Source organism: Pithys albifrons, chromosome 15 (genome assembly GCF_047495875.1).
Source record: "Pithys albifrons albifrons isolate INPA30051 chromosome 15, PitAlb_v1, whole genome shotgun sequence".
Lineage (NCBI taxonomy): Eukaryota > Metazoa > Chordata > Aves > Passeriformes > Thamnophilidae > Pithys > Pithys albifrons.
Genome location: NC_092472.1, coordinates 13442341 through 13455668, shown reverse-complemented (window position 1 = coordinate 13455668; position 13328 = coordinate 13442341). Strand labels below are relative to the sequence as shown.

Sequence of the window (13328 nt, the reverse complement as noted above, 5' to 3'; positions counted from 1 at the left end):
GGCAGTACAAGAGTGTCCTGCAGGTACTGCCCTGCAGCTCTGCACTGTGGTGAACTGCAGGACAGCCCCTCACCATCCTGTGTGCTGATCTAAACAAAGCACAAGGACATCCGATGAACTGACAACATAAACATGGAAATTGCTGGTAGTATGGATCAGATCTTTTTGAGTAACTGGGGTAATGGCAATAACTCTGAGAGGAGTGTGATATCCCTGGTATAGATCTGTGCATTTGTTGGGTGCAACATATTGGTTGTCTGAGCAGCAGTTAAATAATTTTTTGGGGAAAAGAGGCATGTTAAATGTTGCTTTTTAGTGCTGATGTTTTCACTTTAACATAACACTGTCAAGAAGCATCAAGTTTGCCTGGAAGTTGGTAAGGAATTTACTTTAAAATCTTTAAGAGAGCTTAAAAGGAAAATAGTGGTATTCTGTTGCTGAAAACCAGAAAATTGTGAGTTTGCTGCATTGCTGCAAAGAAAAAGCTGTGCTGAGACTGATGATAGGGGTGTGAATCGGGCAGCAAACCTATTTTGGAGCACCACCTGAAATAATGGTGAAAGTTTATTGAGAACAATAATTTTATTTTTTTTTTCCTAAACTAAAGCTATCACAGTGGTAGTTATGGGTCCTATTGGTTTTTCAGTGTCTGGAAGGCAAGTAAGCTGTGTCAGCACTGAAGGTACTGCCTGAAGAGTGTAGAAAATAAAATAGAAAAATGCCTATGTTTCTTTTTGCTTTATTAGAGTTAACAGGAACAAGGTGGTTCAAGACATGTGTGTTATGTGAACATGGTGGTGTTCCTGGTAGCAGGAGATAACTGAAAAGTACACTCTGAAAATACCTGTGAGCTTCTTGATGTCATAAGTTCACTCTAGAATCCTTTTGGTTGGGGTCTTTATTCTATGGGGGTCCTGAGTCACCTGGCTGTGATTCCAGGTACAGTTTATTGTTAAACTGCAGCCTTGATCTGCTGGGCAAAGTGAGCTGGCACAGCGTGTCTGGGGATTGTTCCCTGCACAGTGAATGCTGCTGGGAGATGATGTGACATCCTCTGGTGTAGGGTCTGACTTTTCTACAGGGAACATCACATTTTTAGTCAGGTTGTGCCTGCTTTCAAATATATGGTAGGAGATACTTCATTAATTTTATGTATAACTCCTAATGATGAATAAGGACTCAAAATGGGGAAAAAAACCCTAGAATACAGACGTTTTTCCCCAATATCTTTCAAATTCAGTAGGGAAAAAAACAGTTTCTAAGTTTAATATGCAGCTTGATATGGGAAGCACTGTCTGCTGATATAAAACACAATCTCAGTACCTGGAACACAATGAAATGGCAGTTGTGCTTTTTATTCCAGTTTTTGAGTCATATCTGTCACGTAGGTTTAGTATGGATTAAATATAGTTTTCGTTAGCAGTGAAGTTAGAACTTTTTTTATCTCTTTGGAGATTTCAGAAGTGTAGTCTTAACCTTTCTGAAGCCAGTGTACTCTGCATGCTGGCAAATCTTTGCCCCTCACCAGGCATCAAACTTCCAATAATGTGCCCTTGAATTTTGTTTGTGCAGGTTTGGCATCAGCCCAGTTTCAATGAAGAAAGGTGAGTATCTGATCTGTGCTGTCAGCTATGGCACTGCTGCAGCTCTGTGAAGCTTAGGAATGCCTTATGGGGCTCTGCCTGTTTTTCCAGGCAAAATCCAGAGCATTTCTGTTTACTATTATGGATTATAACTGCTGGCAAGCTTTCAAACTGCCTCGCTCCTCTTACCTCAGAAAACATGTTTAGTGCAGTCTTACCTGTGCCTTTCTCACAAAGTGCAAAGCATCCTGGTAGTACACTTTTCACATTGGTAAGTCCCAAAATTGAGTGGTTTTCTCTTGAAATGTCTGTTTCTGTGGAAAGTACTTCTTCCTTTGCATGTCTAGCAGGTAGATTTTGCCCTGTCTTTTTTTTTAATACCAGTTATGCCAGTTTATACCAGAACTTGTATCAGAGTTTCCCCAAGGACTGGTACCCAACCAAGTAGATGCCATTTTATAAAAACCCCAAATTGCCATAGTTCTTTCATTATGAAAGTAGTTACTAATGCTGGAAATTGTTTTTTAAACTGAACAAGGTCAGATTTGCAGTCACATGCCAGGTCCACCTACTGCAGCACCAGGCCGAGTTGTCATCTTGTCTTGGTTGAGTGCTGTGCATTTCCCCTCTGTGTAGCATTTTTGTGTGGAGGATATGTGGGATGTTCATTTTGGTGTATCTTTAATGAGATTTATGCTACTATAATGCAGAGTTTGCTTCTATGCTTGTGTATAAAATATTTGGGTGTTCATCTGAGCAGTCCTTGATTGGCTTAACATTCCTATAATCTGATCTGGAGTTTATAGCTCGAGTACAGGGAAATCATCAAAATGATGAAATTAATAGGTTTTGTATCCTGCATTTTTATTAAATCTTAATGCAATTATTCAAGTAATGCTCCATAGGCAGCATAATCAGCAAGTCCTACTGGTAAGTCAGATTTCAGAAACAGTGCTCTGAAGTGTGTCCTTGTAGGAAGGGAAAGGATGTGTGCTGTTTGCTCGTGCTGAATGGAGTGTGGATTTCTGCAGATGTGCAGGGTTCTGCTTCAAATGCCCACTTCTCAAACTGATCTTCAAACCAGATCACTCACTCTTTCTGTGACTATAAGGCTGGTTGCATTTAATACAGCTTCAGCTGGCACTACATTTCCTGCTCATGGCTTCTGCCAGGAGCTGCAGTCCAAAACCAGCCCTTGGACACGCAATAAAACACTACATGTGTGTTTCTTCCTTGGGAGAGCTCATCTAGTTTTAAGTTTCCAGAAAGCTGTAGAGCAGACAGGGAAGGTGGGGGCATGGGAAGTCTATAATCTTATTTGGAATGACAGTTCAGAGATTACTTTTGTCGACATCTTCATTCTGTGTATTTGTTGTCCAGACCTCTCCTGGCTGTTGTACCTCAGGGAAGGTGAGTAATGGGCTGTTCCCATCTTGGCCATAGGGTAGCTCAGGGCATGATGTCTTCTTTGGGAATTTTATAATGTGTTCCTGTATCTCACAGCAAGGTCAAAGAAATGTTCTTATTGCCTGAGGGGGGGAAACAAGGAGGTTTCTGATACAACTAAATGCCTGCAGGAGTTTATTCCTCGGTGTTGAGCAGATCCCTGAGACAGGCTACAATGGGAAATGGAGCAGTTCTGTAGGTGAGAAGGGCTGTAAATGGTTTATTGAACAGAAAAGATGAGAAAGCTGTTGTGGGCAAATGAAGTCTAAAACTGGGCCAGCTGGGGTTTTAACAGCTGAAAGGAAAGTCTGAGGCTGAAACTGCTGTGCTATCACAGGGTGTGCTAAAATTCAGGGAAGAACTCGCTTCTTGATGCTCTGTGCTGACTTTGGAAGGAGTTGGTGCATTGCAGGCCTGGGTTGAATTAACCCAACAATAAGTTCAGAACAGCAAACATTGCAAGACTGTAATATTATTTCTAAAGGTAAGTGAAGAGCAAAGTGTGATGTGTTTGGTAGAGACAGATGACTAAGCTGGATGTCATTTCACTGTCCTCAGCAGCTATCTTCAGACTTTAATCAACTGATGAACCAGGACTTTTGCTAGACAAAATTTGTTTGTGCTAAGGGATTTTTGGCAATTGAGGTTGAATAAAAACTTGTTAACTGAAGGAATTTCAAGCTGGGGGCAGGGAGGTTGGAGAGGAGGAACAGTTCAAACAGGTACTGTTCTAGCCCTTGACACAAAAATCTTTCTGCATTAAAAAGCAGAGTCAGCTACTAAAATTGGGCAGTGCTTAAGCAGCAGGGTGTCCCATGCACCAAGGAGTTGGATGCCTGGTACTCTACAAGGAACATGTTGGTTTAACAGCTCTGCAGTTCCCAAGTGTCCCTGGGTGTTCTGCAGAACAGGCTCTGCTTAGAGCCTGTTTGCACTGATGCATTTGTGGTTCTGGTTCAACTGTGCTGTCATTCACTGCCACAGGGTAAGGTCTGATCCAGGAGTGCCTGCAGGATGTGGGGCTCTACTTCTGAAGGAAGCAGGCAGGTTGTTTCCGTCCCCTGAAGCATGACCTTCTCAAAAACAAAGCACAAATCTGAGTTTCTGTGTTACTGATGTTTCAGGTGGGAAAAAGCATGGTGGCCAAATGGTAGCATCATGCAGGAAACTTTAAGGTCTGGTTCAAACCTGTTCCTTGGGTCTGAGTCACAGCTCAACTGTGAAGATGAACTTGGCTTTTTTGTCTTTGAAAGCACTTAAACATTCTGCATATTGTGCTGCCGTTTAGTCCTGTGTTGCCTTTTAATAGTTCCTGAAATGTTGAAGGTATGGATTATGTTAATGTACCTTTTAAATTTTTTATGGACTGAAATAGCTTCAAAAATTAACCTTTTGAAAACACTTGGGTAGATCACATGACAGGCTTTTAGGAGCTTTTTTATTCTAGTAGTGTGCTGCCTCCTATTCCAGTAAATGAGGAGCTTTGATTGACTGAGGTTATGCTCAGCTTTCTGACCCAGGACCAGCCTCCAGCTGATGTTGGTGATATTTTTATTTTTCATTAGCTTCTCTGAAAGTCTCAGCTGTTTTCATGTCAGTACAAAGGATGGAGTTTGTGCTGTGTGAGTGTTGTACCAGTTTGTTGTTCAACACATGTTCATAGAGCTCTGATTAAAAAGAGAATGATTTTGTTTCTTTATGCTGCAATAACACTTAATATCTATTTATGAAAGGGTTACCTACATTTAGTGTGGGTGGTCCCACGATCATTAAAACCTGGGCTTCTTGCTGCATTGAGAGGGGGATTCTGTTTCTGCCAGAAACTGTTTCTCTCACATGTTGCCTCACATACACCTTGGGTACTGCGGGTTTTGGGAGACTGGAGAGAATCTGACTGTAGATGTTTTCTATTTCTGCTTTGCCATGTCACAGATTGTGACAACTGGAGTGTACTCAAGTGTGTACTCTTGAGTGTTCCACTGAGTTCACCTCAGGTTGCAAGTTCCTTTAGTAAACAGAGGAATGGCTTCTATTTGCTCTCCTTTCACTGTTGTTTTTCTGGAATGGTTTTGTCATCTTCAACATCTTGTTGTAGGATATAAGTGCAAGACAGACTTGCTGAGGTGCTGGGATAAATGAAGAGGCTTGGGATGTAACAGATGCTCCCTTTAACACTGTCTTGAAAGATCAAAGCTTCTTGGGTCTGATCATAGCTTCTTGTTTCAATAGAAAATAATAAATCAGCAAAGCAAGTGTTTGAACAGTGTTTGAAATCTGTACAGCATCCTGATTTGCGTATGTGCTTCAGCAGGTCTTTTTTCCTCATGTGTAGAAAATTCTTGGCTTATGTCTCCATCGGCACTTTTTTTTTCTTGGCTGGAGCCAGGCACACTAAATAGTGATTAAACAAAAAATTAAAATTCCATTTTTGTGCATTTGGCATTTGAATGCTGATCAATTGCTTTGGCGGTGCGTTAAGTAACAGCGTGGTAGACAACAGAAGGGGCTTATTTACAGCAATCTGTCTAAATCCATTTTCAATGTATTGCTTAATATGCCTTTCTACTTTAGTTCATTTACAGTTTTTAAAAAATGAAGGCTTGAAACAAGCAGGAGAACAGTTTAAGATATTGCTGCAGAAGTAATCACTCCTTAGTGGTAAACAACATCCAGTTCTTAAGGAAAAGAAAATGTGCTTGAGCTGAAATAGAACTTATGGGCTTGTTGTAGGAGTTAATGGATGGAATTCAATGGCTTGTGCACTTACATAGCCTGACTAGATGACATAATGAAGCCTTCATGCTTTGAAATGTGCTTTTTGCATTTTTCTTACAATTGACCATTTAAAAAAAACAATGATATTTTTGCAAAGTGGGAAACTAATGTAAAGCAAACCAGAAACTGCTGGCCTCCTTTTTAGAGACAGAAATCCAGATCCATAATGTGAATTTACCCTAACCATGCAGCATCGGCAGCTGCAATGGTCAGACAATGGTTTCTGCATTCCACAGTTAAAATGCAGATAGTGGGGATTGTGCTGGTGGGTTTGGACAAAAATGTTTTGCCTCCTGTCATGCAGTTGGAATTAATGGAAAATTAGGGTAAGAGTGAAAATTGAGATGAAATACAGCATTACATGTGACACAGCTCCCATAAATGAGATGCTTGTTTAATAGTTAAAGCAAAAGTGAGTCCAAGGAAAGTTGCTGTGTTTTGCAGATTGCTTCAATATCACAGTCTAGAGCGTCTGTTGAAGGAGTATCATCAAGTTATGTAATTTGCATAATTGAGTCAAATTCCATGCAGCATCCCTGAAGGAAGCCACTAAAAAAAGCAACATTCTGGTCCCTGTATGCTGTGTCTGGATTTCTAGAGCTCAGACATCTTTTACAAAAATGGGGGGGGGAAAAAGAAGAAAGAAAGGGAATAAAGAGCTTCCAAAACTGCATCAAGGTCAGCAACCTGCCCATTCTCCCAACGAGAGGGACTTTGAGGACGTGTGTGCACGTCCCTCTGTCCGTGATGGCATCGTGCCCACAACCTTACACACTGCCCTGCTAATAGTGATGACATGAGCCTAACATCTGCATTTGGGGAGGGGAGGCAGTGTTTTACTGTTCACCCTAACTTTTTTGGTAGTCTGCTGAAATTAGATTGGTCTTCAAAATGTGGTTCTTAAGAAATACGATGCTAATCAGGCTGCTGCAGCTACACCTTTGGGGCTGTGTGGATCGTGGGGGTTGGCAAGGTCATTGAAGCAGAGACATTCATATTCATTTCCTAGCACTGAAAGTCACTTCAAAATTAATATTTAGACATTGTTGACAGAACCTGTCAGTGACTCAGCAGACTTCTCAGTTTTGGTGTTTCAATAGTGACCGGCAAAACCAATGTAAATGTTGCATGTTTGCTTGCAAGGGATACTGTTAGAAATATTCCAACCTCTTAACATTTACCCAAGTTGAATTAAATTTTATGAAGGATTTCTGACTTGGATTGGCTAATGTAACTTCTCTGCCCAAGACCAAAAAAGCTGCAGAATGCACGATGTCTGCCATTACCTTCTGTAGCTATGTCTGCCCTTCAGAATTCTGAAAGCTGTGTGGATCCAACAGAGTTCATACTGTGTTTGTCTTGTGTGAGTCTCTCTTGGTGTTCGATGTGCAGGGCAGTAGCATGACAAGCACTGCAAGCAGAGGAACAGATAATGGCTCACCCTGCACAGTCCTCATTTTGCTTTGCCAATACCAACACATGGAAGGGTTGAACCTTGTAAGTCTCCAAGGCTGAGAGCTGTACAGAGCCTGTTCCCCAGGACTTAAGGATCGATAACTCTTACTCTGTCTACTTCTGAAGTCCAACGCTGCAGTTCAGCAAGGTCTGAATAACTGATGTATGTACTTCATAGTTTTCCCTCTTGCTTAATTTAAAATTTACAAATTGCTGACATGTGTGGCCTTGACATGGTTAGCTTAACCCAGCTCAAGGATGTTTTTGTGTATAAATTTATCTCGGACTGAGAGAAGTAATGCATCTACCTACTCGACTTTCTGCTGTCCTCCTGCCTGATTTGTACTGTGTGTAATACAGTGGCAGTCTCAGATTTTTTTTCTTTTTTTGTTTTCCCTTATTTTAACAGCCCTGGAGGATGGCATGCCACTACCTGCTTTCACTCAGTATTGTAGGGTTTAAATTGCTTGCATTAGGTTGTTGCTTGCTCTGAGGATGTTTACATGCACATTGCTGACCTCTCTGAAGAATGGCTTGAAGCTGTACAGAAAATTTACTTCCCTGTTCACATTATCTTACATTGAGAGCACAAACACAAGGATCACTCCAGCCCAGAGCCTGGGGGTGCTCACACTGAGCAGAGATGGCTGGAATTGCTTTTTAATGGCTTTTAGGCTGCTCCTTGGCCAGATGAGTGTTGTCTGTGTAATGGTGAGAGAGGCCCCTCCTGAACCAGCTGATAGCCCAGTGGTGTGGCTTCCCTCAGAGTATGCTGGAGATACTGGTGTGAGTCCTTTGGAGGTATTTCAAACTTGTCTCCCTTCTCCTGAGAGCTGTTTTGGAGGACAGCTTGAGATCTTTCCAGTGAGTGTATTTCCAAAGCAGAGTGTCGTGGTTTTACCCCAGCTGGCAGCTCAGCCCCGTGGAGGGATAGGGGAATCTGAAGGGTGCAAGGGACAAAACTCATGGGTTTAATAAGCAAAGTCTAATAAGCAAATCAAATACAAATTAGGGAATCCACTCACCACTTCCCATGGGCAGACAGGTGTTCAGGCATCCCTGGGAAAGCAGGGAAGATAAATGCCATCACTTTGAACAACCCCTACTTCCTCCTCATCCTCCAAGCTTTGTGTACTGAGCATGAACACCACAAGGTCTGGGATATCCCTGGAGTCATTTGGGCTCAGCTGTCCTGGCTGTGTCCCCTCCCAACTTCCCATGCAGCCCCAGCCTCCTTATTGAGGGAGGAGGAGCAGAAGAGGTCTTGACTCTATGTAAGCCCTGCTCAGCAGTAGTGAAAACATCCCTGAATTATCAGTGCGATTTCCTGCACAAATCCAAATCACAGCCCCATACCAGCTGTTATGGAGAAAATTAACTCTGCCCCAGCCAAAACCAGCACAGAGAGCAGTCCACACACGGACTGGAGCAGTGGATGGGTATCTGCTAAGGGAAGCTCTCAGACTAGAGTCCAGAGAGAAGGGAAGTGTCTATGCAATTCTAGTTTAAGTTGCCTGAGCCCCAAGAAGAGGTGGGATTTAGCAGTGCCCTGTTAGGCAGCTTGGATGTATTTTTGCTGGTGGGTTTCAGTTTTCTCCAGGATGCCTGACTTCCCTGGTCACTTTGCAGGGGCTTGGCTTGGGGTGCTGGGTTACCATGTGCACAGTGGGTGTTGTGAGGCTCAGAGTCACACTGTGTGTTCCTCCTTTTGGATCTAGTCCCTGGACACTCTGGCAATGGTCTCCTCTGCATTGGTGGGTGAGGTTTCCAGGGTAACTGCTGGTAAGGGATTTTCATGTGTTGAATTTCAGCAAAAGGCAGAAGGGACAGTGGCATTGTAAGTGATTCTGGTGTGCATATTCAGTTCAGAGTGCTATAAACAAGAGAAAAGGGACTTAAAATGTTGAGGTTTCAGACTTACCAGTTGTTCCTGTGCCCAGTATGATACTTGTGCACAAGCCTCTGGTGCTCAGAAAGTTGGCAAAACTCTCCTGGCAAGGAGGTACTCTGGTCTGTGAGAGCTTCTCGGGGCTTTTCCTGGCAGGAGAGTGTCCTGGAGACAAGACTGGACAGAGAAGGCCTGGCAAAGAATGTTTTTTGCAAAACAAAGGCAAATATTTCCCCAAGCAGTAGTGTGCTCTGTGGGTTATTTAGTGAGGATGATTAGAAGGGGTGGCATGTTGTCCAAACAATTAGAAACCACCATGGTGGCCAGAAGAGTTGGTGTCCTGGACTGTTGCAGCAGCACAGGGTGGCTGCTTTGTGGTGCTGAAAATTTTATTTTACACTAAAAATAATCAAACTGCCACTGTTTGTCACACAACTGTCATTCAGACCTGCTCACATGAGTTGGCAGGAGCTAGTGAAAGTCAAGGTAGAGTTTGTGCAAATTGTCCACATGAGTGTTGGGTCAGGTGGAGCAATGAGCAGATGCTGATGGGTTTGCCTGGCCCTCGCCCGCGCTGCCCTGGCTCATCACACCCCAAGGGAGTATCTCCAACCACCTCTGCTCACATCCACTACTCAAAAGCAGCAGTAACCTCATGAGGTGAAGCAAACATTAAGTTTTTGGGTGGTGTAAGATTTTCCAGGTGCTCTGTGATCGTGTTGCTGCGTTTCCCCAGAAATGCTGTTGTCCACTGTGTTCAGAGTGTCCTCCCACTGCTCTCTGGCCTGTTTGGTTCCTGCATCACACATTCATCTTGACACTTAAAACTACTTTTGCGTTATCAGCAGGTAGGAATTCATGGGAGAGCAGTGGTGTCCAGTGAGACAGCTAGAAAACCACAAGGCAGGTTAAGCAATTTGGCTTTATATTTGTTTGGCAAGTTCAGGTGAGTCCTTCCATGACAGCATAGTGTGGGTCTTCACACTGATCTGCTGCTCTGGGGCTGTACTTGCCTTCTCCTGCATGATGGGAATCAGTGAGGCTTTTGCAGTACCTGTCATGAAACCTCTCCAGCAAATGTGAGTCTTCAGCCTGTGCAGTGAGAGGTGAGCTGGAGATGTTGGATTACTGGTGATGATCTTCATTTGCTGACTTGTTTCCAAAGCACCAATGGCTTTTGAATTTTAGGAACAGTATCATGAAATAGGAGCTCTAATTGGGTTCAGTTCAGGCTCATGCCTTGTGTAGAATTTGCTTTTAAGTTGAGCAGCAGAGTCTTAAAAAATGACCTTTAAAGTCTTATTTGGATTTTATTCAGGTGTAGTAGTGTGCTCATTAATAATGATCCTGCAATAGGTCTCCCATTACATCCTATTTAATTAACAAAAAAGCTGCAAGATGTATTGGATGTTTTCAAAATGAAAATGGGAGTTTTTAATAGATTCCCTGATTAAGAAATACTGTTCTGCATACATGATGGTGCCCTGAAAAAATACCTCTTAACAGCTATAGAGAAAGTTCTGTTCCGAGACAAGCAAAACTTCCTCCCCTACCCCTTTCAGGCTAAAACCACTTGCTTGTGATTATCTTACCTTAAGGAAGATGTTTAATCTCTTCTTACAGGAAGAGGAGGCTGTTAAGAAAAGGTTGCATGTGTTGTGTATTTAATATATCCAATTTTTTTTAAAGGCATCCTATATGAGGCAAAAGAAAGATGCTTACTTTGCTGATGGACAAAGGAAAAAAGACTGGCATAACAACGAAGCTATAAGGAGGGACTCTGAGCGTGTAGGTAAGTAAAATTACTATAAAAATGTTGTAGCATTGATTGTAATTTAATTTGATTTTATTTGGAAAGCTGAGTGTAGAACAACATATTGAACTTCAGAGTCAAGATGATTTTTTTGACATGATGCAGCAGTTAAAGCCAGTTAATCTGTTAATCTTTAACTGTGTTAATCCCAATTAAATTCCTTTTCCCCCCAACTACACAATAACCATTTTAAGGTCAAATGTATCAGTAACATCTTGGTGGTTTATGGTAGCTGCAGTATTCATTGTTTAAAAACCCTACCAAGAAAAAAGTATGTGTACCTCTCCCAAAAGTGGGAGATCCAGAAAGGAAGAAAGGGGATAAGAAAAATGTTCTGGATTCTAACATTCATGCAAGCTTTATTCCATAATTCTAGGGTGTGTCTTGCCTTGCAAATAAAGGCTCATTTTGAACATCACAGCTTCACACTGGTGTGTCTGCAAGGGCTCTGCCCATCAGTTCAAGGGCTCAGGTTGTAAATACACGTATCCATCTGTGCTGAAAATTCCAGCAGTGCTGAGGTATTCAAACCATATGGATTCTTCCTGCTATGAAACAAAAGGTGTTCTACAGATCCTCCACAGCATTCCCATAACCTCTTTGTCTGTTTCTGGTGTGAGAAGGAACACTTCTCTTCCATGATTTGCACAGCTGAATGTTTTGTAGAACTACTTATCAGATAAAATCAATAGATTGACATGGTTGACTTGATGTTAAATATGACACAGAGCACAAAACTAAGGAAGGAATTATCAAAGGACTATAAGATGCTCTCTTTTTTTATTTTTTTGTTTTTGCTATATGGATTGGTTTCTGGCCAGTTAAGAACTAATAAGTAGTAATTATATGTATTTACTTTTTGTGTATCCATAGGAAATGGAGAACAGGGCAAACCTTACCCAATGACTGATGCAGAGCGAGTGGACCAGGCATACAGGGAAAACGGCTTTAATATCTTTGTGAGTGATAAAATTTCTCTGAATCGTTCCCTTCCAGACATCAGACACCCAAAGTGAGTATACAGTTTGTATCTCTACAAATAAAAGTTTGCAAGCCCTAAATTAACACATCTGCAGGAGTTTGCTCTTTTTTATTACAGACTCTTATACCTTTGTTAATCAACTACAATCCTTTCTCAGCTGGGTCTTGGTGTCTCCCTAATAAAGAACAGTGTATAGTAATTGCAGTGGGAAATACAGGAGACCAAATCTGTGAGAAAAAAAATCTGCTCTTTATTCCAAAAGTCAAAATTACCACAAATTTGCAGCCCTATGCAGCAGAGATCTTGAACTTAAACCCCAAGGTGACAACTTCTTCACCACTTGGAGCATCACAATTCAGCCCTGGTTCCCCTGACAGGGCCAATAGGTTTTAGCAACTAATAAGGTGAAACTTTTTCTTTCTGCAGTGAAACTGATGTAAATGTCTGACTCAGTTGACAAGTGCCCTCAGTGCAGTCAGGTGATGGCTTTGTCACTAAACACTCTGTCCAGTTGGCCATTAGCTGGAAATGATCATGAAATGCTCAGGAGCAGAACAAGATGTGAGTAGCTCTACTCAATTATGTATGAAGAGTTTTATCAGATTTATGGATTATTTTCTTGGACATCTTCCTCATAAAAACAGCTTCACCAGGGTTTACAAGTAGAAACTAGTTCCAACAGAATGCTGAGTTTGTCTGGGTTTGGACATTATCCCTTGGGATGGTGTTAAACTGATTTTGTGCAAACCAGAGGGAGTTTTTTCATTAGCAAGAGCGCTCCAATTAGGAGTTGGCCATTGCTTAGACAAAGCTGAGAAGTGTTTAAATGCTTTGTGCAGTTCTTAATCTGACAGCATTGTTAGACATTTGAATCTAAGCTCATTTTGTGTAAAGCTGATTTTATCACAATTCAGTAAATCTGAATTCAACAGCTACTTTATTCATGAGGCATAATTTCCAGAAGTCGGGTTTTATAATTTGTTAACTGCACAATTGAGATATTACATCTTCAGCAGTCACTGCAAACTAATCAAATAAACTGGCTTGACACCCTTTCTTGATATATACACATAAAACAAAGTAGTGAATATAGCTCCATGAATATTTTAGGCATGCAGCTGAAATGTTTAGACATGGAAATAAATCAGGTAACTGAAGATTTTTGTGGATCAGCCCATATTCAAGTTCTAGGAAATACTTTACTAATCTAAGTCCTACCTGGCCTCCATTTACAGGGTCTGCCTTGGACTTTGAGAACTTATAGGTCAGATAATCTGAGTATTTGGCTATCTGAAGGTTTAGTATATTACCTCACATTCCCCAATGTTTCCTGAAATTGCCAGCTCAGAGTTGCTAATTCTGCTATTTAAACTTTTTTGAAGTGTG

The 13328-nt window shown here is 41.7% G+C and overlaps 1 protein-coding gene across 1 annotated transcript in view; it reads left to right on the top strand.

Moving 5' to 3' along the window:
• The window catches only part of GALNT10 (polypeptide N-acetylgalactosaminyltransferase 10), an 84039-nt gene that overhangs the window by 28375 nt on the left and 42336 nt on the right, over window positions 1–13328 (top strand). Inside the window, exons 2-3 of the mRNA XM_071570060.1 lie at window positions 10837–10939; window positions 11834–11972. Coding sequence (XP_071426161.1) covers window positions 10837–10939; window positions 11834–11972 — 242 coding nt within the window. The remainder of the gene's footprint in view (window positions 1–10836; window positions 10940–11833; window positions 11973–13328) is intronic.